Raw genomic sequence first — 27,500 nt, 5'->3', positions numbered from 1 at the left:
CAACGGGATAAAAGTCTATTTTTTGACCTTCAATACTCTTTGCAATGGACTAAAAATGTCACTCAAGGCCGTTAAAAAAACACTGCTTTGCCTTAACTGGCGTGAAATTATACAATCCTGGGTTGTGGTAAGTTTTGTCACAGACCCTTGCACCGTTAAATTTCTCTCTCGATTATTAAATCTATATAAAAATTCTTCTTCCATTAATTACGCTGTCTTTCGGTTGCCTCATAAACATTGTCTCAAGTTGGTGTCCCTCTGTCCCGTGACACCCACAAGACAAGCTGTAAAAACACCTACTACTTTTCTCAAGAGCAACTCTCTTATGCAAACCATTATTGACAACTTGATTGCACATAATGGAGAAACGATGGGTTTCTTTGCTATTTTTACTGAGTGGACTATGCTTGGAAGGTAAATAAAGTTTTAAAGTAATTCCATTTGTATCATCAGTGTCACAGATTAAAATCTGCCATATGTAAAGGCAGTAGGATAAATTAACCACGATGTCGCTGTAATTCGTAATTGTCAATTTCTGTCAAAAGTGTTTCGCTAAATGATTGAAGGCAAACTTTAAAATGTTTCGGGTTTTAGTTTCTCTTGCTTATCCTCAATCCGCAAAAAAATTTTTCCGCATAACACAGACAATCGTTGATTGATCTGCATAATAAAACGACCGCAGAATTTCATGTCGCAAGGTGAGTGGGTACAGAGTCTTAGCTTCGGCGAATGGTATTTTCCCCGGGAAAGTGATGTGTCTTGAGTCACAAGACGGCAATGTGTTCTTCAAACAATCACGAACAGGACATGTTATTACACTTGCCATGAGTTTTGTATCGATCAGAGTCAAAATCATAAACATGGCCTATAATGTAATTATTTAGTTATAAAATAATTCAAATAGTACGCGCGCTCTGATTGGCCATAAAACCATTTTACATGAGCGCATGTAAACACGGTTTTCGCTCCTCTTTCATTAGTTATTTTATAAAAGAAATGTAAAATGGTTTCCGTGTTTACATAGCCTAATGTAAACACTTGGGAGGTTGGGAGAACGGAAACCATTTTACCTTTCTTCATTGAAGCATGAAAGGCTTACTAAGTTAGCGTTTTCCGAACGATCAATATGAATTGTTTAATATTCCACTCTCTGTAAAGTTCAGTATTTCATCAGTATCAAATTGGTCTTAATTTTCTTCTACATCCGCCGTTTCACTGAAGGAAATATGCAACGATCCGTTGAATTTATTTTTGTGGTCAGATCATTTATCCGTGGTCTAACTTCACCTGTAAAAATTAAATATGTTCTTTCTATAATTGATAGTTTCGTTTTTAACTTGTAAAATGGCTTAAGGCCATTTCCATTTTATGACTCAAAATTCACACCTTCCTCCTTTCCATCACTCCGTCAGTCCTTCCTATGAAAATTCCGCTGACAAGCGCTTAAGCAATTTTGCATATTCAATTTCATCGTAAGGCTCAATTGAGGTCAACTGATAGCTGAGAATTGGTCAAAACTTTAACAGAATGCTGATATATAATAATAGAGCAGCAAATTTTACTGATGGGCATTTGATACGCTCTGATAAAAACACTATTCGAGGCCGATAAGGCGTCTGACATTGCAGTATTTTTGGGATCTCTGTACAGCACTTCTTTATTCTGAATTTGAACATTGGATTGCCGAAAACACCAAATCGGTGAACTATACTCAGGAATGAATAAAGCATTCACTTTTTCCAAAAACAGGAGAAGGAAAGACAAACGCTGCGCTTTGGTTATTGATACTTTTAAATGCTGCTAACTGCACAACAAATGGTTATGGTCTCCACGAAATAAGAAAAAAAAGCGAATGCTTTTGAAAGGGAAGGTAATCGATGACATCCATTGCGCCAAGATAGCAGCGTGTAGTTAATTTCGGTATGTTGCTTTTCCAGGAGTACAAGGTACGGATACAAAATGACTTTCCATAGGCAAAAACCTCACAATATGAAGTCTGATCAGGGAACTCGGCACTACATCCTGCATCAGTCGTTTTCCGCGTCTAGTGGCTCGCAGCTACTCTGACTGGTCGCAATAACGGATCACTCAAAATCCTTAATTTGTTCATGATTTTTTTACTCATTTATTTATTTATGGTGTATTATTTACTAGAAGGAGTCCATGCAATGCAGTGGTTTGTTTCAAGACGTGATGGGAACTTTGCTAACAATTGCGGGCTCAAAGCGTCATTGCCCTGTAAAACAATTCAACAAGTGATTGCGCATGCATCTGATGGTGATGTTATCAATATAGACGGCACAAGAACGTCCCGTGGCCCTTATCCGTGCGAGAATTGGACAGAATTGAATCTAGCCGCTCTGGCAATACGCAGTTACAACACTCGAGCATTTCTTTCTTGCAAAACTGAGGGCCTGCGAGTTTTGTGTAATTCGAGAAAGAGAGCCTTTGGTGGAGTCTCTGTGGACCAAATAACCTTCGTCAACACTTCACTTCATCTCTCTGACTGCTCCTTAAAGCTCAACGACTGCAGCTTTATAAACAGTTCCGTTGCCGCGCTTACGTCAAGATACGCCACTGAATCTGTGAGAAAAAATGTTCAACTCGATGGATGCACCTTTCAGAACAACAGTGCTAGTAGTGTTACAATTTATGGCAATTCTATGGTCAACTTGAACATTTCCAAAACTACGTTTGCTTACAATAAATTGCTGAGTGAGGAAGACGCAATATTGTACTTGTCCGACAAAAACTTGCATGGGAATCAAAGTGGGGAGAGTTGTTTTACATCGAAGTATTTTAGGTGAGTATTCATTTGCTTTCATTTGATTGGCATGTGCAAGCGTAGTGGGCGAAAATGTTTGCTCTCAGAGAAAAGAGAGATCACAAAAGTAAAGATCCTTTTTACTCTAAGGTAAAAACAAACCAGTTTGCCCGTATTCCACTGGCATGAGTCACTCTTTTCACTATCAGAAAATATCTTTTCCCTTCACTTCCTCGCTTTGTTTGAGCATGACGAGGAGTTTCATAGACTAAGCTAGTAAAAGAGACACATCGGCAAAATGAGTGCGCTTGCTTTTAACGTGCGAGAAATTTACACAGGGGATGGAAACATTCGTATAGTAACACTATTGCAGCAAAATGGCGGCATTTTTCGAATTCCCGTTGTTTGTTTTCATTTTGTGGGGAAAAGCTCAAACCAAAACAGGTAAGCTACCGTTTTCAGGAAAAAACAATAAATAACATGTAGCGGTCACAGGTGTTATTTTGCAAGTGATATTCCCCAATTTGAAACCTTACGTCTGCTACGATACGGCCGGGGCAAGGCGTTGTGCCCTTGAGACGTGCGGGAAAAAAAAATCCGAGCTCCGCTTTTAGGCTTGGCTAAATGTATGTATTTCAAATTCAACACAGAAAAATATATATGACGCAATTTACTTCAAATTTGAATAGAGAAAAAGGACGCACCTCTGTGTGAAAATGATGCAGGTCTTGTATAATTTGTAAACAAGCGCTGTGCAGGTGAGGACCAAACGACAGATGCTTAACTTGGGAAAGTTCTTTAATAAGCGATGTTGCAAAATCGATAAGTTCAGATGAATTCTCTTGGACATAGAGCTTAGCCACCTGGCGTTCAACGACTAATATTTATGTAAGGAACAATGAAATGTCAGGTCATGTGAACAGGATGATGAGGGGGAGGGGGATGGAGGGGTATTTGAGTTGGGATCACATGGTTTCAGGGATAACAGAGAATGATCAATGATCGTGGAATTTACTTTCGGAAAGTCGACAGACGCGTTCCAGTATTATTTGGGAAACTCGATATTAATTGGTTTGCCGTTGACATATCGAATTGTTCTCATTTGTGTGCGTGACAAGTTTGCATATTCTGACCACTAACAATAATCCTTTCTGCGCTTCGCGTATCCACGACTAAAAATGCTAGTTTTCCTAAAATAGGAAAAATGACTGCTCTACTGTATAGAGGCCCAGCGTAAAGCAAGCATCAGTCCCCGGCAGCAACAAGAAAAAACTTATTATGGTAACAACAAACTCTGATGTATAGTTCTATGATGGCAGGTGTAAGTTACAAATGCGTACTTGCTGCCCGTCACGAAGAAGCCCCATTTTATCTGAGGAGGAAACCTGAAACCTCCCGAGTACAGAGCCAGACACTGAACATGAACCCTAAGGGAGAGAAGTTGAACTAAAGTATGTAAATACAAACTGTAAATATATGAGGTACCACCTGCAATCAAATTGAAATAGACGTAAAGAAAAGAAAGCACAAATGCCAGCGATGTCAGTGACTTGACCCGGTTAGATCTCGCCATTTAATTCCCACGTCTCCTTGTCAACAGTCAAAAAGTCATAACCGTGAAAACAATGATTTGCTGCTATTCTTAGAACCGCAGCGAATAACACCTCTTGGATTGTGACCAATAATTTATTCACCCTGTACGTCTCGTGACATTCCAGTGAGGAATCCCAATCTCGAATATCGCGTGAATTTTGTTTTCGAAAAGCAGCCGTTAAGAACAGTTGATCGGCGTTGTCTCGATGTCTTGCCGACTCACATAATGGAGCTAACAACGTTTTATTGGATTTTTCTTTGGAGTGGAATATGTTTGGAAGGTATGTGAAATCTCGTTATGATTTGCAGTTATATCTACTCAGCATATTGCCTTTAAACTTAGCCACTTATTGATGCAAAGATACCCCAACCAGTAGCGTCGATAAGGTTTCGCTAAATTGTCTACACCAAGAGCTGCTGGTTGAACGACTCGTAGGAGGCCTTGTTTCCACTGATGTTGGTTTTTTTCACTATACATGTCTTGGCAGATCGCCGTTGTTGACTCAAATAAACATTGATTTCGACTTGTGGGGTTCAAGCTCCTGGAGTAAATCCGTGTACCTTAGTGCCAACCGATTTTTAATTGCGTAGGAAAATGAAACAAAAAAGAAAATTAAAATCCGTTTTTTTAAGAGCTGCAGAAAGAGAAAAACGAAGAGCATTAAGTGAATTCGAATGCCGTTTCCTTCCCAGCGGGGAATAAATGAGGAACCAATTTGGTTTGTTTACAGCGCAAAGGAAAACGAAGAACAAAGTTAAAATTTGAGCTTCATTTTCCTACGCGATTGAAAATCGTTTAGCACTAAGATACACGGATCCAAGTAATATTAGCTAATTCAATGAGAATGTTTCCATTCGGCATAAGTATAATTTTTGAAGTTGGGTGAAAATTGGAGAAGCATGGCTCTTTGTTGAGAGTTGGTCTAACCTTTTTAACGAGCAGGAGAGTAACTTTATGACCAAGTTGACATCCATCGTTGATTGCATCAGCTTTAACGAAACAGGAAGTGGAGGGACTTTCCCCAGGAAACTTGTCGTGTGTCACAAAGCAGTCTCGTGATTTCTAAAACGGTCAGAATAGCAACATAATGGTCGTAATTATAGAAAGTGATAAATAGAAGAGGGGGTTGACAGCTAATCTGTAAGAAATTGCGTGACGTTGCGTGACGTGGGTTTGTTAATTTTCATTTCAAAGACAGTCACGTTGAACAACATGACGGTAGTCGGAAAGTTACTGTTGTTACCTTCCGCGTTAGTTAGCGCTCTTCTTGTCAAAATAATCAGAATCTTGTTATATAAGCAACATAGACCTTTATTGAAAAGAAAAGTTGACTTCATTTTTGGTGAACACTTTGTCATTCATTCATCAACCTGACAAAGTGGCACAAAGGGCGAGTGACGTGTCTGCAGTTGATTGGCGATATCAAACACAGAAAAAAGGCATCGTTATTTTAGACATGTATAGTTACGTCTTTTCTCTGGGCTAGAAATCCTTGAAAAAATAAGTTTAAACCATAATCTCTATTTATTTATATATTTCTTATTTAATAGAAACTATCCATGCCAAGCAGTGGTTTGTCTCAAGATACGATGGGACCTTTAAAAATAACTGCGGGCTCAATGCGTCATCGCCATGTAAAACCATTCAGCAAGTTACTATGCATGCGTGTGATGGTGATATAATAAATATAGACGGCACAGGAACGTCACGTGACCCTTATCCGTGCCAAAACGAGAAAGGATTGGATCTAGCTGGTTTAGTTCTGCGCAGCTACAATAGTCGAGCATTTATTTCTTGTAGGACGAATGGATTTCGGTTTTTTTGCGGCATGGCTTCTCGAGGAGTCTTTTTTGAAGAAATCACCTTCGTTAACACTTCAATTCATCTCTTTGAATGTTCTTTAAAAGCGGTCGCCTGCAGCTTTATAAACAGCTCTGTTCCTACACTCACCTTGAAATACGATGAATACTTAATGATGAGAAATGTTCAACTGAATGGATGCACCTTTCAGAACAACAGTGCTTGTAGTGTTACAATTTATGGAAATTCTTCCGTTGACTTGAACGTTTCGAATTCTACATTCGTCAGCAATAAGATACGTAGTGGAGGAGATGCCATACTTAACATGTCTATTCAAAACTTACAAGCAAATCAGAGCAGTATCAAAGCTAATTTTACTGATCTAAGAGTGTTACAGAATATCTGTTCAGGTAAAGCATGCTTTCGAGTTTTTGCTGGCATAAACGGAACTGACTTAGTTCTCGTTATGGAGAGAGTACTTTTTAAAAACAATGTGGCTGGAGTAAATATCTTGGACGTTCATGGCTTTTCAAACGGGTACACTGATTTCAAGTCGTCACAATTTCGAAAAAATAGAGGCAGAGCGGTCCAAATCCATGATGGGATCTCAGTTGAGCTGAAAATCGAAAGAGCATTGTTCTCTGAGAATAAAGGTGGAGCAGTTGAGGTCAGCAATTTTACAAAGGAAGCTTCAGTTTGGCTGCTCAGTTCAAACTTCAGCTTAAACAAAGTTGAATTTGGCGGTGCATGCATATTTGAGGATATACCGTCACTTTTAATGGATGTAGAGGACTGTCAGTTTGTGCGAAACGAAGGCCGGTATTTAGCTGGCGCCATGACGATAGGATTGATCGATGCACGGATCAACAGTTCTTCTTCGATAAGTATTAAGTGCTCTCATTTCATAAATAACACACTGATAAATAACCACGTTAGAGATGGAGGAGGAGGTGCCTTAGCGTTGTTCGTGTCATACATGGGTAACTTATCACTAATCAATAACACTTTTGCGTATAATCAGGGTCTACAGAAAAAATACACCATAGACATTGCTGGAGCTATTTATGCTAGAGTGCACGAACTCCATGGGGACGTGGAAATTCGAAACAGTGAATTCCTGTGCAATTATGGCGCGCGTGCCAGCATTCTTGCTCTTTACGTTGAAAATTCACAACTCTCACTTCAGCCACGAGTGACATTACAAAACTTGACCTTTGTTAACAACGGTTATAACTTTAACGATAGTGAAGGTTTTGGCATCATCATCGCTGAAAGCATGGGCTTCAAAATAATGAGCTCCTGTAAAATTCACGGAAATTTTGGTGGGATATTTTACCAGTGCGAATCAGATAAGTTAAGGTGCAGAGGGAATGTTCTCGTGGAGGACACCATGATAAGTGGAAATATCGACTTTACTTTGGGAGTCATAACTAAGAGTTTTCACTTGAAAAACGTTTCTTTTGTTAACAACAGCTGCATTGGGCCATGTGAAAATTCTGTTTTGCAAGTAGTGAGTGCGGTTAGTAATAGTTCGTTCCATTTGGATCAGAGCACTTTCCTGAACAATTTTGGAGAAGAAGGAGTAGTCCATATCGATCTGTCCTTAGTTGACAAAACGACCCCCGACGGCCAGGTGATCATCAATAACACTGAGTTCCGAGGTAACTTTGGAAGATCTGAAGGCGTCCTTAAAGTGCTCAAAGTTAATACGACTAAAATTCAAAACTGCAAATTCATAAATAATTTTGGCGGCATAGGTAGTTCCCACGCAAACGTGCAGCGGTGCTTAGGAATGTTGATAATCAGTAATACCTCCTTTAATCAGTCTGACAATTCTCAAGTTTTTGAATCTGCGGGAGGACTTTCCAAACATGTGGCACCATACTTGGGATTTTTGACGGTGACAAATTCTGAAAAAGTACCTATGTGTATACGTAACAGTTCGTTTACTTCGGATCCTTTCAGCACAGACAGCATAGCTCTCATTCTTGTAGAAGAAGTCCGCCCAGGACTGTTGGACAACTCTGTGCGAATTGAAACTCCGATCAACACCAAACTTAAGCTGCGTAATATTACGGAATTCTACGAACCTTCCACTGAAGATCAGAAACAGGTCACGATATCGACTATATTTACGACCGAGCGATGTCCTGAGGGAACCTACAGCATTCACAGGGGAACTCGAAGAAGACCTAGCGTAAATTGTTATCCCTGCCCGGTTGGTGGAAATTGCTCTTTACCTCTCGCTGCTCAGCCCAACTTTTGGGGTTATCCTGAAAACGAAGACATCGTTTCCTTTCAGCTTTGTCCAGAAGGTTACTGCTGTTTGCATAACAAATGCTTTTATGACAACAACAGCTACCTGCATTCCGGTTGCCAAGGCAATAGGACAGGCATCCTTTGCGGACAATGTAAACAAAATTTCACTGAAGGTTTGTTTACAACAGAGTGTGTTCGAGCGAAAGACTGCACCCATAGTTGGTATTTGGTTGTTTTTTTCGCACTCACGTCATTATTTGCCTTGTATCTCGTTAGAAAACCCCCAGTGTTTGAGGAAGTGGGAAAACAATTAACATGGTTCATTCCGAGACGCAAAGAGGGCAATAACCAAGTTATTTGCAGCCTAGACAGCACGGCCAGAAAAAGTGTTTCTCCGAATTATGGCTTTTTGAAAATTATCTTTTACTTTTATCAAGTGGCTGGAGTTTTGACTGTGTCGTCGTATGGGGTCAAAAACGCATTGAGAAATAAGATTGTCTTGCCCGTTACTAATCTTTTTAACTTAAAACTATATGCTAATACAAACTGGAGGATCTGTCCTTGGCCGATTTTAACACCACTTTTGAAAACAATGTTCCACTTGGTGACAGTCATGACAATTCTCTTCTCGATACCAATTATTTACCTTCTGCACAGCGGTCTAAACAAACTACGCAAGCGCAGGCCAACTCTTCCGCCAGCTGGTCCTTACTTTGGAGCTGTCTTGGAAATAGTGTTGCTAGGTTACTCAGCAGTGACTGGTACAACAGTGCGATTACTTCACTGTGTAAGCATTCAGGAAGTGTCCCGCTGGTATTACGATGCCCATTACCTTTGCTGGCACCAATGGTGGCAGCAAGCTGCTTTTGTCGTCATTGCCCTGAACTTGTTTCCGTTTATACTCACGTTGTATTTTACTTCGCTGCAGCTCTATAGAGGCAAGATTTCAGGAAAGATATTTTTACTTGCCAGCATCCTACCTTTTCCTTATCTCCTCTTTGTTTTATATCACCACTTAAAGAAAAAAATTACCAGGAGACCGGACTATCAAGCAATCCCTTCAAGTGCAAGCTCAGGTCATGACGAGGAACATGACTCAAACTCTTCCACAAGCATCAAACATTCACTACTTGAGGTTCTATGCGGTCCATTTACAAAGCCACAAGATGACCAATCAGACGGAAGGATCTACTGGGAGAGCATTCTCATTGGTCGTCGATTCCTCATAATTGTGATTGGTTGGTGGCAGTTGGACCATGCGCTTATGCGTTCTGTGTGTCTGACGATCCTTTGCCTCTTTTATTTGTGGCATCACATATCCCGGGAGCCCTTCGCCCACCCTTGGGTCAACTTCACCGAAACCGTCTCCTTGGTAGCCTTGGTCGTTATAGGAGTACTAAACGTGGGCCTTGCATCGGCAGGAAGTGACGTCAGCGGTATCAATCAACGGTATTTCCGCATTCTTTTGATGTCAGAGGCAGTATTACTGAGTGTTATACCTTTTGTTTCCGTTACTTTCCTCATCTTGTGCCTTCTTTCGCAAATTGTACGGGTGGTCATCTTCTTATGGAAAGCTGCTCGAGCAAGATGGTTAAAAAGAAAGTATGACATACAGTTGTCCGTCCAGGGTGAAGACGAGAGTTAGCTTCTTTCTACGTGATCGTAATAGAACTTTACGCAAGCTACTTTCAAGTTTTGAGTAATATCTAATGAGTGTGAAAGTACCTTTATGAGAATGCTTGGAAAGGCTTATCTAAATATTTCGTGAGTTTTTTTAACTACAGATCATGGGTATCGCAATTTGAAGATCTTGTACAAACCACATTACCTATGTTACAGCGTGGTGTGTGTGTGTGTGCGTGAGGGGGGGGGCCCTTTGCGTTAGTTATGTCCATTGTAGGCGACTACCCTATGTTGATAAGTGCGCATGCTCCGTCACTCCGCCTTTATTTGAACTTTGAACAGTGCAGAGAAACCACGGCGTCCTGTGTGAATCCACTAACCACAACTGCTTCTCCAATTAATATTCAAATTCTGGATCGATAAGTTTAAAAGCGAAGTCCTAAAAACACTAAAATGTGTGACGCCTCATTGGCGTAGTATTTTTATCAGGGCGCGTCAAATGCCCAATAAGAGCGCAAACCAAATCCACACAGTCTTAATTTCAGCCCATTTTTCATCCATCAGTGAAATTTACTGCTCTCAGATCTCAGTAGTCAGTTGAATACGCGTTCTTTTTTTATCAGCAGTCTGTTCAAGTTTTGACAGAGTCTCAACCTTCAGTTGAGCCTCACCTAGAAACTTCAAATACAAAATGCTTATGCGCTGGTCAGCGCACTTACCGAAGAGAGGAGTGACGGAGTGCGTTACGGATACTAACTGATTTTACTGATTAGTAATTACCTTGATAACGTTTTTCCTCTTAGTTACGATCTTCGTTACAATGTTTATTAATGTTTATTAATGTTTATTTGCTCATCTATTATTCTTGAAACCCGACGCTTTAGCGTCCTTTTTGCGTCCCACGCGCATATAAAAGACGACCTTGGCGTCCTTTCTTCAGTTTATTTAGTAATTCGAAGGATCTTGACCTTTGCTCCCCTTGTAACTTTGTAACCTTTGGCGCAAGGGGAACCGCTATGTAAGTTTATTCTTTTATTTTACTAAGGTTTAGTTTTCTTTTATTTTGATTAGATAAAGACTATTGTACTGTGTACCTTTTTAATTGCTTTGTGATAAGTGGCGAAAATCACGCCTGGCGTTTACGACTGAATGCCCAACTTTTAGTTTGACAACGCTTGGGCTATTGACTGTTTGCGTGAATCTCTTAACGTAGTTTTTTTTGCCTTTTATATTTTTATCGCGATTTTGAGTTGTAATTAAGTTAGATTTGTTTTACAAGCCTTTATCTTATATTTCGGAAGTTTTCGCCTCGATTGATAGGAATTCACCGTATTATTTCAGTTTACGGTCGCTTTTAGCCACTTGGTTGTTTTAGCTTGTAGTATTCTGATTTTCATCGACAATAAAACTCCGTTAATTAACCGTCACTTTGGTTCTCGTGATTGCGAACCGTAAAATAGTCCCAAACACCTTGGTAGCCAATAGCCGACCTGTAACCGTACCCTTCCCCCGCAAGATGAAACGGAAGCGAGGGAATCTTCCCTCCATTTCACCCTGCGGGGGGGGGGGTGGGGTGGGGAGGGTACGGCTGCACGTAGGCTAGGTGGCCATACGCCCAAAGCGACACCTCGTTTGAATTTTGTTTCAGTCGCCGCAAGTTTAACAGAGTGACTGAGTGATGAAAGGACTTTTGAGCCATAACAACAACTAGGAAATGCCTTTCATCCATGTTCTGAGTTAGAAACGAAACTATCAATAATAGATAGAATATTTTAAAAATTTTTGGGAAGAGTTACACCAAGAATAAATGATCTTTCCACAAAAATAAATTGAACGGATGGTTACCACATTACCTTGAATAAAACGGGGAACGTATAGGAAAACTAAAACGAATTTGATACCGATGAAATATTGAACTATACAAAGACAGGAATATTAAACAGTTCATATTGATTGTTCAGGAAACGCTAACTTTGTGAGCTTTACATGTTTCGACCGAAAAATAACAATATTGGCCGTGTTTATAATTTTGACTCTGATCGACACAAAGGTCGTAGCGAATGGAATAACACGAAAACTCCGTCAATTATAGTGATACGGGGAAATAATTTTTAAGCGGAAGTTTTTAAAAAAAATTAAATGTCTAACCTGAGATGAGAATTTCCAAGTCCGAGTTTCTTTCATTTTAATAACACAATCAATTGGTATTGGGCATTTAACGCGTAATTGTACTGGACGTAATCCTACTAACTCTACAAATAATGAGTTTTACTCTAAAAAAATATAAATGGGATCAAAGAGAAACTTCACATTCCTTTCAAGCGAAGTCAAGTCAGTGAAAAAAGCAAAGACACCTATCTGTTCACAACTATGTCCAGTCGAGGCACTTAGACGTCAAAACTGATTTGTATTGATTTAACGAAGGTTTTTCTTGAGAAAAGAAATACAGAATCCGTTCAACGTAATAGTTTGTTAGGGGTTGTAACATCTAATTTTTCGTCTTGCTGGTGTCACGGGACAGAGGGGACCAACAAGCGAAAGACAGTGTTTTTATTGTATGAAGGGTTTTCATAAATATAACCTAAATTTTTACACTGCAGTATAACGGTGCAATGGACTGTGACATAACTACAACCCAAGACTGTGTCATTTCACGTCAATAAAGACAACACAGTGTTTTTTCACTGCCTTGAGTGACGCACAAGTCTGCTGCAAAGAGTATTGAAGTTCAGAAAATTGACTTTTATCCTGGAGGCATCATTAATTTTCCACGAGGGACACAACATACTGAATTCCAATGCCTTTATTCTTCCACATACGGAGAAATTTTAAGCCATAAATATCGCATTTAAATAAATTTTACAATAAAATGTATGAATATATCATTTAAGTTTTTCTTAATTTTATACATGGAAATATATGAAAATTTTATACACCTTTTCTCTCATTCCACTCTAACGGCGTTACGTACACAAAAGAAGTGAAATTTTAAACATTTGCCTAACACAAGTCTTTTGCGATTCATTACATCGTCAGATCAAAAAAGTATTGCGTGACACTTAAGCAGCGTGACACTATATCCAGCGTTCAAAGACAAAGCTGACACGAAGAGTCTGGACGCACACAGTTAATGTAAGAAACGATTTATATAAAAGATAATGGAATGTCCAGTTGATGTGAACTCAAAGGAGGCTTACCCGGATAGTTCTTCACCACGTTCAGATAACACTAAAAACTACCACTGCTTGAGTCAGGAAAGTCTGTCATCTCTTTCGCAGGCTTTTTGCGAGCTGAAAGTTACCATAAAGAAAGATGTCACGCGACGCTTTTTGTTTTCTTTTTTTTAACACAATTGCAAGGTTCCAAGGTACATTGGCCTTCATGTGGTAACAAATGAAATCAATTGGCATAAACCAAGAAACTCACTTTTCTTGTATGCGTTCCATATCCTTACAGTTTTGTCCCAAGAAGCGGAAATATACTGAAAGAACAACGTAAGGTAACGGGTCAATAAAAATTGAAAGCATACCCAAGAACATTCAAAATTTGACATGCGAGGGGTCTGGGGCCTGAATACCATGAAATTGAGGTAAAGAATTCTTAACCTCGTTTCCACGCCGGAAGTTTGTACCCTATTCTCAAAATCATACTGTACAGTTCCTAGCGAGCTAATAACTACAACTGTTAAAAAGAAACGATAAATACCTGACTCCTCTCAGGAATATGAATAATACATCGCACAGAATCGCTGTGTCCAAGATTCTTCTGCACAATCTTGCGTGTGTCTGGATCATAAACCCTGGAAAAATGAAACAAAAAAAATTGGGTGGCATTTGCCCCTGTAAATTTACTGCAACATTCGCCACACACTCTCATGGCCTGTTTGCGTGATACAGTTTCGACACTACAAAAAGACATCTAATGTGTTTCTTGCACGTTTGCATTACCTGTTTACGTGACAACGAACGGCCACTCAAACAAGATATCTTTGTCACGCATGTCACGAAATCTTTACCTGATGATTTCTTGGACTCCAGCCACAATACAGCCGTTCACTTGATCAATACAAAGAGCTGAAACAGCTCCTTGAGCAGTCAGCACCACGTCGCAACCCATTCCATCTCCTCTCTGCGATTAGCAACAACATCAAAAGTACAAATCAGAGCGGTTTTCGATGAACTGTGACAATCTCACAACCAAACTAATTGCAACAGCCAATCAACACAAAACAAAATATCACAATTAGCCAATAAGAACTCAGAGTAAAAACATTTAAAAGCCCTCACAAGCAGTTGCCGAGTCGCCATTGGTTTAATTTCGCGCTTTATTGATTAAGAGAGAGTGGGGCGAGTTTTCAAGATCAGTCATACCCCTGGTTTATTATGTGGCAAGGTAGTCCTGAGGTAAATCTCAGCGTTCTGATTGGTTCTTAGCTGGTCGGGATTTTTCCATAGGGACCTTTTCCACGGAAACGGTCACAAGCCGTGTATTTTTGCTCCAAAAAGCCAGCAATTTCAAATCAAACAGGTTTTTTGCGAGTGCCATACATCAAACTACTTCCATACTTTGCTTGCTCGAGCCGTACTGAGGAATATTGGCCCTCAGTCATTTGTAACGGGCCTTGTTGCACTCGGTCCAAACTGCCACGACCTCAGGCCCATATTCCCCAGTATGGCCCTCACGCCCGGTCAGTAAGAATTTATTAGTTTTCACACTTACTGGTACTCGATTGCACCTGCTTCAAAATATAAAGTTTCAAGATGTCAGTCACACAGTACACGATGACCTTACCCAGATACGAATAGTTCCATCTTCTGAGCCCGTGATCCATTTGTTCAACACAGCATTCCAGCGAACCTTTCGACAAGTAAAAAAAAGTCTTGATCACGCAAATAATGTCGTCGTAAACGCTTAGCAGCTTGATGACTCGAATAACTATACTACAGAAACTTTTTTTTCTGCTAAAAGATTTAATATAGTCAAGAAGCAAATGATACGTGTTGGAAAACATTATTTGATGCATGTTCATAAAAAACTAAACCCGTTTCCTGAATACACCATTGGAATAAACGCCAAGACTGAGAAGAACCTGGCAGCAAGTCTTGATTGTAGCGTTCTCACCTGTGTAACTTCAGCCTCGTGGCCTTGTAACACTGCTGACAAAGTCATTTCTGCGCCGCGGTCAGAGAACTGTCTAATGTACACCAACTTGTCAGACGAAGCATAAGCGAACTCATTTCTACAGAGGGCAGAATAACATGGATACAAAGAACTTGATATGCGCAAAAAAGCTGTTGTCCAAAACTGCCCAAGTGTTTCATCAAAAAAGAGTTCTTCTAAGATTTCCCTAACACTTAGAGAGGCGGTTCGAAAACGCCTCTTTGCCTCCCCGTTAGTCCTCTTTCCTCCTCTAGGGGGGGGGGGGAGGGTACAATTTCTTTGAAATTACTCATTATATCTTACCCTTGCCATGTTCCGCTGACAGCTGACAATTTGTAGTCCTAATCTAAAATTACAATGTATTGACACTCTTTTGGCCTGGAACTTAGGCCTATCAATTGGGGTCCAGTGCAACAGTCAAAACCCAACATTTCTCCTTCTTTCCTTTCCAGCGTAATATGTCAGCCGGTTCCTCGCCCCAATCCCTGGTGGCCAATCTACGTTATACACTCAATCAATAACACTAAATCATCCAGTCCCCGAGAGTCACCCAGGTAGCTTGAGGTACTGAAAGATAAGACCGACTCCTCTCTTCAAATGAAAGTTTGCCGTTTACTGAATTAAGCGTTGAATACCAAGTCATACCTTTCAGCGCTGTACGTTAGGTCCATAATGATACCATCGGAGGCCAGCTCATCGCTCTCAAGGGCGCTGGGATCAGTGTTGCGGAATGTGTCGTGAAAACTATACAAAATGCAACGTAAAATTTCGTTTTACATCATGTTGATAACTTTCAAAGAAAAATGCTAGGACGACAGCAAATAGCTTTTTAATCTTGACAAGTAGGTATAAGTTAGGTATAAGCATTAATTGAGTTATTTGGAAGAATTTTAGGGTTAGAAGTTCTAAACATAGGGGAATATTGAATGATGTGAACATATTTCACGAGTCTTACCATGATGCTTCCAGGTCCCACAAGAAGATCCGTCGATCCCAGCCAGCACTAAGCTGAAAGACGAAGAAAAGGTTAAAAAATAAACCTAACTGTTACTGTGCTCAAGTGCACAAGTTCTTACTTCATCAGTACTTTAGCCTGTTTCGGGCGTTCAGTTGATAAAGCGAAGCGCGAGAGTAAAACGGTGCAATAGAAGCGGCAAGGTGAAAAATGTAAGGGGGTTTAGATTGAGTCGCATAATATACGCCTGTGAAACTTTTTGACAAAAGTTTGTTTCAGTAGACCAGAATCTGTTACACCTCAATGATTGGTCGTTACACGACTCATCCCAAACATTTTTTTCCATCTGACCGAAAACCTCGCGCCTTTTATCGCTCAGCTGTTAACATTATGCCCATCGAGCTCACTTTTATATTTACTAACTGAACGCCTCGAACATGGTTCCGCTGCTCAAGAATATTCTCTCTCTCAAAGGCGCCCCGCTGTGTAACAAAACTGTCGTTAAAGAATGCTATCTTGAATAGATCGGAAAATAATCTTGAGGATTGCTTAAAGCCTTAACCTTACTCAACAGTTACAACAAAATGAATCTCACCAAGTAAGTTGTGTTGTACCCAGCCTCTCTCCCCACAACAGCCAGCCCGGTTACACAGCTGGAATGTTCTGTAAACACGTGTTTACAAATGAATCCTGCCACCCTATTGGTTACTGAATCGTGCTCCTTAGAGCCCTGTTAATAAACATGACACATAGTTAGACAGAGTAAGTAATTATTTGGAAACAGGCTCTCAAGAAGTTATCCAAACACAAACAAGCAAAACAGAATATCTGACAGATTCAACGCCTATTATGTGAACACAGCAAGAAGAAATGATCAGAAGGGAAGGAAAGCCAATTTGCGGGTCAAGAATACTAATATCAAAAGTTCTGCTTAATATGTGAGAAGTTTTAAATATTGTTACCACTTATCTACTTATTAATTTATTTGTTCAGTTCGCCAAAGGATACAACGTTACTGTTAAGATTCTAGGTGACGTAGATATGGGTGGTAAATAAGGAATATGTCATTTAATTACTGTGAGAGGACAAACTGTAAATGCTTACAAAACTAAGATTTAACTTCTTAATATGTATGTCGCGTAACTGAATAATGCGCAATAAAAAAATAGAGCTGCCCATGATACATTTTACGAATGGAAGATGTGCATCTCTTAACCTTTTAACTCCTGTCGCTGACCAGCATCTAATTTCTCCTAACAATAAAACCCCTGAATTACACAAAAGGTCCTGAGAATGAAGGAAATGATCATCAACTGAAAAAGCTCTTGATTGTCAAAGAAATTCTCCTTGTCAGCACCTTAGGTAATGTAAACAGAACAGCATGGAGAATATACATCCTGAAGTAAGGATGTGAAAGGCTAACACGTACCTCTACATCTTTTTTCACAGGCTTGAAGGCCTTTTCACCGAGCAGAATTGCGTATTTGTAAATAAGATTTTCGTCTGCAGGTCTCATGTTTTCCAGAACCTTGACAGCGTCCTCGTCAAAGCCCCACACATCTGTCCGAACAAAAGACACAGCTTGTTACTAAAGTCTGTTATTAAAAGTTATTAAAAGTTACAGAAAATTCTGCAACTTCTGTTAAAACAAGTGATATCAATCCTTAATTTTACGAGGAAGCATAATTCTACTTGTTTATAAATGAAATGGTGATTCTTTTCTTTTATTAGGAAGGTCACTTTCATAGGAAGACTTTTCAGTGTTCAGTTAAAGTCAATGAACTGTAAAACGTACGAATCAGCTGAACGGACTTTTATCTAAGTAGAACAATGCAAAAGCAACGAAAACAACCCTGCTGAAAAAATTTCGCCAGCAATGAAATTATAATACTTTTAAGTATAGTCAAGCCTTATTTAATGTTTTTAATTTCAAGTAATTTTACCCGGGGTGGGTCCCCTTAAAACATTCAACCCTCAACATTGCATTTACTTACAAATATTATTGTCTTCTGATGCCACTACTAATAAATCAAGGTTCTCCACAAAAACAGATCTTAAAAGGGAAATGTTGCTGGTGTGTTCAGAAGCAGACGACATCTGAAACATTAAAAGGAATTAAAGACACAAAATTGTCAAGTTAGAGAGTCTTGTAAGAGCTATGTCTTGCTTAAAATCGAGTACATGTTTTTCGTAAATAAAATCGCACAATCGTAGAACCCACAAAGCTACCAGGCGATTTTCCCGCCAAAATGCACGTACACCAACGTCATTATATCCTTTTATCTTTCAATATTTTCACTCGTATGGTTAACTATGGCATCAGTGAAATGGCTGAAAACAATGCGAGTACCAGGGAATTTGTAAGTGATTATGTTGTTCAGTTCGGTAAATTACTGGCAAGTTCTTTTATGGCGGGTATCTGGAGAGATTAGTTTTCTTTATTCACCAATAAGCAAAATACTGTAATAAAACTACTTATAACAAACGCAAGTAGCATGTTGTGGGAGACACGGTGTTCACGTGGTTTGCCCGCTGGACTCCATTTAGTGTCATTGTGTTGTGTTTCTGAGGCAAGACACTAACCTCTCACCATGCCTCTCTCTGCCCAGGAGTACAAATTGAAACCGAAAAACTTACGATGGACTGGCGTTCAATAGGAGTATCAATAGTCCTATTGGTCGCTTCATGCTTCTGAAAATGGGATAATCTACACCAGGATTGGTTTTACGAGCCAGCTTGACTTTCAACCTCTTTTTAAAGTTACTTTTGGATATATACCTGGTTTATAGTATTTAGGAAGGAAGGTCTCGGCCTGTTTTCACCACTAGCACTCCTGTTTGGACTGCGCCAATCGAACTTGGCCGCGATCTGAGCTGCTAAGCGAGACTTGGCTTCACTCTGTAAGAATATCTCTTTGCTGTAGACGAAACACACAGAGCATGGATATTACACATCTTATGACGTCAAGACCATTTCCGGAGATTACACGAAGACTTCCGAGGTTTCCTTAAGATCGACCGAAGAGTTTTCGAGTACATCATGCAGATTTCTGTTATGAATAAATACGCAACACAACTATGTGAAAGGAAAATCATAGAAGAGCTCGAATGATGTCCAGTGATAGCGCGATGGCCTCTAATGTTTGTCAAGCATCCCAGAAATATTGAAAAGTCACAAAAAATATTACTTTTAATAGCATACATCACATTTTAAACCTTCTGGCTCTTACTCGAGTCTGACAAAGAAAAAAATAAACCGATGAACAAAAATTTCGTTAAATATCTCCCTTTTTGTAAATCTATCTATAAATCCATTTCTTCATGAATTCATTCATTTCACTTCATTTTCTACTCATTATTCATTCATTTATTTAAGATGTTTTTAAATTTCGAGTATAACATTCAGGGAGGGGAGAGTGAGGATGATCTTTATTTACCTGTACATGAAATTGTTTGACTGAAGTCGTTCCCACTTGGACACGTGACCATTACTACCTCCACTGAATATCAAAAGAGGAACTTTCCGAGCTGGAAAACATTTCGAAAAATAATGATATAAGTGACCTAGCATGGCTAAGAATAAGCAAACTTTAAATGTTACATAGCATATCATGTATAAGGTATCAGGGAACAAGTTTTCTTGTCAGCACCATAGAACAGTTTGGAAAATGTGCAAACCGATTTTTGGGTGTAAAGGGTTAATTTCGTCTGTAAGTTTCTACGTTGCCGGAAGTTGTTGACATTTGCAGGGGCATGTAATTTTTTCGTCTCGTCATCAGCATGGGACAAAGAAATTTACTGAGCCCCTAGGAGGAATCGAACCTAGAACTATCAGAGTCCGCGTTACGATACTCTCCCACTGAGCTGCAAATTACTCCTCGTTGAGTTAGGTTACTGGTTTCATCTTTTGACAAATATTAGTTCAGTTGTTATCCACAGAAAATATCAATATGGAACGTGAAATTACGTACTGTAAGTAAGAGACTCCATTGCGCACTTGTTCTTCAGTGTTGTTAAACATCCAGATGAATTGTATTTCCACACAATCAGATGTCGCCTGCTGTTTGTTCCTAAAGGATTTCAAGTGTTAAATTATAAATCATATGCATCACAACTCACAAAGACATAATGGGGGTCCTGTGGTCCTAGGTACAGGTTCTCCCCTAACTGTTACTCAATGGGTTTGTTAAACTCAGCTGTCAAACTACTGCGCATGTGCGAAGTTTGTTGCGTCTACTTAGCGTGCTTTCAGGTTGTGGGAACAAAGTTGTCATGCAGGAATTAAAAAAAAACAAGCCCCTCTCCCCTCCAGTTTGCTTCTAAAGCATAGCTGATGGGAGGGAGCCTTGTGGTGCATTTGACATCCCCTTGTCAAGAAAAAATGATAACTTATAACAATAAAACAATCTGGCATTCCCCTTACTGCCGGTGAGCTGTCACTCCAAGACCTACCCCCCTTCCTCAAGAAAATCTTGCCCACGCCCTAGCCCCTTACACAGTAAAAATATCATTTTTACTGGGCTGCCCTTTACAATTTGCAGCCAGTTATGAATAATAATTAGAGATTACGAGCTCAGAAACCCAAATGGAAACAGAGAAGACTCTAAATGGAAGTGCATCTCACTGCTCATTTTTCACCAGTGTTTAGTGGCTTACAATTTCTGACAATCTCCTAGAGTCTGAGTGAGTTAAAAGATATGCAGAGCACCTACCTATTACGTGTCCTAAGTCAGAGATATAGTGAAATAACACCAGAGGAAAACTAGAAAAAAGGATGAAACAAATTCAAGATGGGAAAACACTCCACAAACTAACGACCAGAACACTTTCACCAATACAAATAAATTGTTCCTAATTGTATATAATTGTATAGACATTTTTATCTGAAATTTGAGTTCTCATGGCAGTGACATGTGATTGGGAATGAACCTCTTAACTTTGCATCAACCCTTTACACCCTAATATCAGCAGACAAATTCTCCATGTTGTTCTCTACACATTTATTAAGGTGCTGACAAGGAGAATTTGTTGAATAATCAAGAGCTTCCTTATTTGGTGATCATATCCTTTATTCTCATGACCTTAATGTTTTTTTCAGGGGTGATATTGTAAGGAGAATTTAGATGCTAGTCACTCTTAGGGATCAAAGTGTTAATCTCTCCTACCCATTACTTTCCTCATCTTGAAACGTTCCTATGAAATCTGTCACCTGCAAGAGATGTGAATCTTGTTCACCTCAAGCATTCTCATTTTACTTCAGCTTAATCAAATTAAAAAAAGTTGTGTAATAGCATATTGACAAGGTGTTAATGAGTAATTTTACAAAGAGAGGGGAGGGAGGGGAGGAAGAAGAGGGAGGGGAAGGATGGGACAAAGTGAAGGGATAGGAGGAAGTGGAGGGAGAGGGCAGACTGCTCTCTAGGGATGACCTTTCCTGTCTTTATGAGAAATATTCAATTAAGGTGGCACATAGCCATTCTTGCTTTCATCAAGTTATAGCATCAATTCTTTAGTAACAAACTGTAAATACTGTCACAATTCTAACATCCTTTGTCTTCTTGATCAAGTTGTAAAGACAAGCCCAATCTTTAGCAAACAAGTATTAATCACTTTTTGACATAATAGGTGACCATAGCAACACTATAGTCTCTTAAAACACCCTTAATTTCAACCTAATGTAATTCACTAGTGAACCAGGTGACCCCATTTTTCATCTGAAAATCACATATGGTATATGAAAATTCATTCTTTAACAAAAGTGCCACCTTAAATTTGGAAGATTTAAGGTGACTCTGAACCTTCTCTTGAATTTTACTTGTTTCACAAAACCATTCAAAATATCATGTGTAGTTACTTTGAGCTGTCCAAAAGCAAATAATAGAATTGTATCACTGACTTACATTTTCTCCTGATTTTGGATCATACATAGCAGCTTCAGCAGTGCCTGCTGCTGCCCAGATAGTCTTGATTGGTCTAACATAACAGACTCCAGTAACTGCAGTACTGTAAACAGCAAAACAGTCCAGTAAACAAAAAATCAGAGACATTAAACTTTATGTCAGTTGCTGTTTAGATACAGTTATTTTTTTCTGACAGAGGGTATCTGGTAATAATGCAAAAGAGATGTGCAAAGACTTGCTTAAGTACATATCTGGTTCAAAGTCAAATTAATTGACACCACTTAAATGTTTCTGTCAAAATCAGGATCTTTGAAAAATAGGTGATCCTGACACTCCTAAGTTTTAGCTATTTGTTAAAAAGACAGTTTCTAAGAATAAAGAATTCATCAAATAGGGGATATTGTTCTTTTATACACAATTGAAATGAAATTCTCAGTAAAGGCCAACCGTAAAATGTACTGTCATCAGTTAGAAGAATTCATTTTGTTTTAGATCTTGTACCTGAATCCATCAAATTTATGCATGACTTGTCCATCTTGAGACCAAACTTTAACAACTTTATCAAAAGCACCACTTAACACCCTGAAAAAATTCAACAAAAAGGTTGCTCATACATTGTACATTCAATAATTGGCAACAACTGCCTTTGTTCAAACACAACCAAAATTAGATAGGTCACAACTCTTATTCAAAATTAAAAAGTAAAATTGACAAGATACCCGAATTGATTCCCCATTTATATGTACAAAGTCTGTAACTTACCATGTATTGTTGTCTGAGTCTCGTGCCAGGCACATGCAGATTATTCCTGCATCATGTGCTTTGTTAACCCTGAAAAACAAATTTGCAGAAAGTATGACTATAATAATCTAAGCTTGTGTATATGTCAAACATTTAATTAATATATGCACGGAATCTAAGCCTGCAGTCATAAGCTATGAAAAATTACTGATGATAAATAACATCTTTAAAGTGTTGCTAAATATTCATTTACTAATTGCTCAGTGACCTGACTGTGTCAGGAAAAAAACCCAGAATCTAAATTATGGTGAACTAAGTTCATTTCCTTATTTAATGAAATTTTTTGGCCAATAACTTTGGACCCTATTTCAGAGTCATATCATGCTGAAATGTCACAGGTATGCAAGAATGAGAAAACCTGAAATTGTTAGCATCTAAAGTACAGAAAGAAGGGAGCTACTATTTATCATGGTCTAAATGCTTGAAATTGAATGATTTTCAAACCTTACTTTGTTACGACTGATAAACTCTTGTTTCCTTTGTATGAAAAAGTGGAATCGTAAACAACTAACTTCTGGTCATACCTGTAAAATACATTGATAAAACACATACAATCTGAGCAAACAATGTCCAGTAACTCTGATACTCAAAGACTACTTTGCAGAATTATGCAGTTTGGAAGATTGAAAAATAGCATTTAACCCTTCACACCCTAACATCAGTTAGCTAAGCTTGATTGATATTCTCCATACTGTTCTGCATACATTTCCTAAGGTGCTGATGTGGAGAATTTGTTTAACAATCAAAAGCTTTTTCAGTTGGTGATCATCTTCTGTATTCTCATAACCCTGATGTGTGATTCAGGGGAGATAATGTGAGGAGAAATAAGATGCTTATCACTCTTGGAGGTCAAAGGGTAAAAAGATCAAAGTAGGGTGAAACTTATTGGGATTATATGTTGTAATTTTTCAGGTGACTACACATTTCAACAGTTCATCTGTCAAATATAGTTCTGTAGTTTGTTTGTCAAAATTAAATTTAGTTTACAATGGAGTTATAGGTTATGAAAATTTCAATCTTAAACTACGTCCTTTAAAATGTATAAAAATTTACATATCTTCTGTGAAACCTTCCTTTGTTTTTGAAAAGTCTAACATTTCTCTTTCTCTAAGTAAACCTTCAACAACACAGGTTTTGGCTTTCTGTAATGTTAGTTAAATGTTATTCAATCTAAACATACCCTCCACTGTAAACTCTTGATTCATGACAAACTACACATTTCACAAGATCTGAATGTTCCTTACAGACATAGGCTGAAAAAGATATACAAATTAGTAGCTGAACTATTACGAAGAACACTAAACTTAAAAAGATGTTACTTGTCTCACCATGAACAAAAGAGAAAGAAAAAGATTTAAGTCCTTATCAGGAATCAAGCCCCAGACCTTAGCATTCTGCACTTCCATGCTTTACTTCTGGGCTACAAGTACAGAGAACTTGAGAGAGAGAAAGGCTGTCAGCAGGATCATATGTGACAAATTCTATACACTGCTAGGATCAGCAATGTTGAAAGCATCATGAGTGTACATAGAATACAAAAAGATAGTACTTTATAATAACATGATTTCTCCAAATTACTGTCTAATATCATAAATGTACCAGCCTACCCTTTGTGTCTATTACATGTCCAATTTCTCTGCCTGAAATCCAAAATGAATGAAAGTATTACAACTAGCAGTAAGCCTCAATCAATATACTTAATTAAAAAATGAGCAAAGGAAATACCCACATACCCACCCTAAGGAGGGTCATAGTTTGGGAGGTATCCGAAGGGGGGGGGGGATAGGGGATGGAGGAAGATGGGTACATGAAGGGGAGATGGAGAGGGATGGAGGGGTGGTGGGAGATGGGAGATGGAGGAGGAATGGAGAGAGAGGGAGATAGAAGGGGCTGGGGATCTCAAAAAGCTTAATAAGTTTTTTAAAAGGAAAATTAAAACATCCCTTCCAAGAGTTCAATTGAGGTGAACCAATTAACTGGGAGGGAGGGCTTAAAGGGAAAATATCTGGTTTTGGGTCACGACTTACAGACTATTAAAGCACTAGCAGGGCAGAATGGGCCAGATGATCATTAATTTTCTTCTAATTCATAAAATTACCTGGATCTCTCATGTTGAATACTTGGACTGTTGAATCCACAGCTGCAACTATTTGGTTTCTCCTTACATTCCATGCCATGCAGTACACTGGAGATCCAATCTAAAAGAATAATGGTAAAAAATTCATTAAATAAATAAACAGCTCTCTTTCTCTGTTTACCCCGCTCATCCTTTCACTCTTACGATATCAAATATTAATTCTCTCTACTGTCTGTCAAACCTCTCTTATGATGTTAGTTCTGAGAAATTGGAGTTAAATAAATCAAATAATATCCACATTTGATATCTTGAAATATCCCTTGCGAACTGAATTCCCAGTTTTCTGGGAATTCCTAGGAATTCTCAAAAATTCCCAGTTATGCAAATGACCCTTGCAAACTGAATTCCCAGTTTCCAGGAATTCCCAGGAATTCTCAAAAATTCCCAACTATGCAAATTAACTCTGATTTAAAAAGCTTGGAATTACTGGGAATTTCTGGGAAAGGAAGACTCCAGTTTTGTGAGGACTTGGAATCCCTAGGAATTCTCAGCTTTACAAACTACCTATAATTTAAGAAGTGTGGAACTTTTGGGAATTTCTGGGAATTGAATTTGAGGCAATTTGAAACTCTGATCTGAAAATATTTATCAACAAGACTTGTTAGTAGTGAGAAGTACCAACCAAGTTTCCTTTCATAACTTAATTTCTTAAATGTCCCAATTACTGGATCTCCCAAAAAATATTACATCTTTTTATTTTTGGTGCAAAATACAAGTCCTTCTTTATATAAAAATGAAAATTGCAAGTCACACTTCAATAATAACAGCTCTAAAGTTTACTTGTTGTTCTTCTCTGTCTGTCAGCTATCAACAAAATTGTTTTATACTTCGGACAGTGCATAACTATTTGTGGACCAGAGTTCCAACGCACCTCTGTAATCGCATATAGTTACTTCTGTCTCTTGTACAAATGTTTCTCCTTTGTAAGACGCACTCTAGTCTGTTGTCACTACTGCTTTAAGTTCAGTGGAAATGACTGACTGAGGAATCGAGATGGCGGTGTTGGAACATGTTGCTGAACGCTTGCTACGGTCAAGCTTTGTAGATTTAAGTACTGGTACACTGGGATCATCTATGTATCTCTTATACTTCCTAATGTGGTATCCTTCTTTTATAAATATGAGGGTAAAAGACGATTTGTAGTCCCATTCAAAACTGTGATTAGCTTGTATTTCACCTTTGAACACAACTCAAGTGAGTTTCGAGTCTTTGTTTCTCGACAACTTTCGGCCACAAATCGTGCATTTGTAATACGATCGATTCTTGTCGATTATTTCTACATAGAGTGAGCTCACATCATTATTTATATCACCAAGGTATCCATCGTCTAGAAGTAGAGAACCGGTCGGAGAAATCAGAATAAAGTTGTGCGCTTCTCCTAACACTACAATCGGCAAGCCAGCGGATTCACTTTGCTAGCCAATTACAAGTCCTAAAAGATCCACGTGATCATGCCCGTGATCGGAAACAAAGAAGACTCCATTTGGCGCTCACCTTTGAATGTACTTTTCATCGGTTGATCGTTTTTCTCAACTGTTTTGCTTAATATAACATTTCTAAAGATAGCTTTTATTGTGGTTCAATGGGAAAACGAGAACAGCGTGAGTGTTGTAAAAGAAATGAAAGTCGTTGGCGCCGTGGAGTTAAAAAAAGAAGGGACAACAGTTGACTGGTACAAACAAGGGTCGAGTGGCCATCTGTAAAGCTACGATTTTGAAAGTTTGGGGTGAGTAAAAATTGCGATATTCGTTACGTGATCAAAATCTTATAAAAGAATAGATGTAGCGGGTTGAATTAAGCTTACATAACGCTCGGCGCAACTGAAACTAGAATAATTCTGAGAATCGAATCGGTCACTTGCATGCCGCAGTTTCTTAAGCTTGTGCTTTACAATGAAATAAACCTATCAGTAAGGTTTCAAGATTCCTTTAGTCACGTTTGGGAACATTCAAGATTCATAATAGGAACTGTTATTAAACAAACCTCATTACATAAAGAAGCCCTCCTTGGTAAAAACAAAATAATGTATTCAGCCCTTTTTTAGTAAAATCTATGAGAGAGATGTACTAACTCCAATATAAAAGTCACTCAATATAAAAGAGATTTCTCAATTTGAGAATCCAATGAATGCCCTTTTCCTCAAAGCCATCTTAAAGGCCTGGTCTGAGCTTTAAATATATATATTTAAATATATATATTTTTTTCAAATTCAGATGTCATGGAACCCAGATACAAAATGGTCAAGCTTCTTGTAGACAACCTCATTCAAGGCCAACTCATTGTGAGCCCAGGAAAAAAATACAAACAGCAGCTAAGTTTGCAGTTTAGGAAAACTTCATTCTAATTTATTGTTACAGTTACAACAATATTTTAATCAAAAAATCAATTTTATTTGTCTGTAATTAACTCCTTCACTCCTTAGAGTGCTTGGTTTTCAAATATAATTTAAGATATTGTATTTTATGGAAAAGAATGAACAGATTTGATTCACAATTTGTGTCAAACCAA

At 38.6% G+C, this 27,500-nt stretch overlaps 2 protein-coding genes across 2 annotated transcripts in view; one reads left to right on the top strand and one right to left on the bottom strand.

The window, feature by feature from the left end:
* LOC131775649 (uncharacterized) overlaps positions 1-11,467 on the top strand; it is a 56,944-nt gene extending 45,477 nt beyond the window's left edge. Inside the window, exons 3-4 of the mRNA XM_066168500.1 lie at positions 4,145-4,638; positions 5,909-11,467. Of these exons, the coding sequence (XP_066024597.1) occupies positions 4,584-4,638; positions 5,909-10,062 (4,209 nt within the window). The 5' untranslated portion in view covers positions 4,145-4,583 and the 3' untranslated portion in view covers positions 10,063-11,467. The remainder of the gene's footprint in view (positions 1-4,144; positions 4,639-5,908) is intronic.
* Positions 11,468-12,878: 1,411 nt separating this feature from the next.
* On the bottom strand, positions 12,879-26,351 carry LOC136281707 (uncharacterized). The gene is made up of 24 exons (XM_066168503.1): positions 25,864-26,351; positions 24,954-25,053; positions 24,463-24,495; positions 24,036-24,108; positions 23,305-23,379; positions 22,817-22,885; positions 22,556-22,636; positions 22,055-22,157; positions 21,320-21,363; positions 20,867-20,916; positions 20,126-20,224; positions 19,592-19,682; positions 18,934-19,072; positions 18,150-18,252; positions 17,585-17,715; positions 16,751-16,885; positions 16,156-16,208; positions 15,846-15,944; positions 15,162-15,279; positions 14,832-14,897; positions 14,056-14,168; positions 13,746-13,839; positions 13,467-13,521; positions 12,879-13,330 (listed from the first exon to the last, which is right to left on the bottom strand). Exons 2-24 carry the CDS (start codon positions 25,030-25,032, stop codon positions 13,269-13,271), a joined length of 1,965 nt encoding a protein of 654 aa, XP_066024600.1. The 5' UTR covers positions 25,033-25,053; positions 25,864-26,351; the 3' UTR covers positions 12,879-13,268.
* Between the last annotated feature and the right edge of the window lie 1,149 nt (positions 26,352-27,500).

Source organism: Pocillopora verrucosa, chromosome 6 (genome assembly GCF_036669915.1).
Source record: "Pocillopora verrucosa isolate sample1 chromosome 6, ASM3666991v2, whole genome shotgun sequence".
NCBI lineage: Eukaryota > Metazoa > Cnidaria > Anthozoa > Scleractinia > Pocilloporidae > Pocillopora > Pocillopora verrucosa.
This window is presented reverse-complemented; position numbering and strand designations above follow the sequence as displayed.

Coding starts and splice junctions, on each gene's coding strand:
- LOC136281707 (XM_066168503.1), bottom strand. CDS start 25,032: ATGGCATGGAATGTAAGGAGAAACCAAATAGTTGCAGCTGTGGATTCA. Junction 21,364..22,054: donor ATCCAAAATCAGGAGAAAAT/GTAAGTCAGTGA, acceptor CATCTCTTGCAG/GTGACAGATTTCATAGGAAC. Junction 18,253..18,933: donor TCCTAAATACTATAAACCAG/GTATATATCCAA, acceptor TTAATGTTTCAG/ATGTCGTCTGCTTCTGAACA.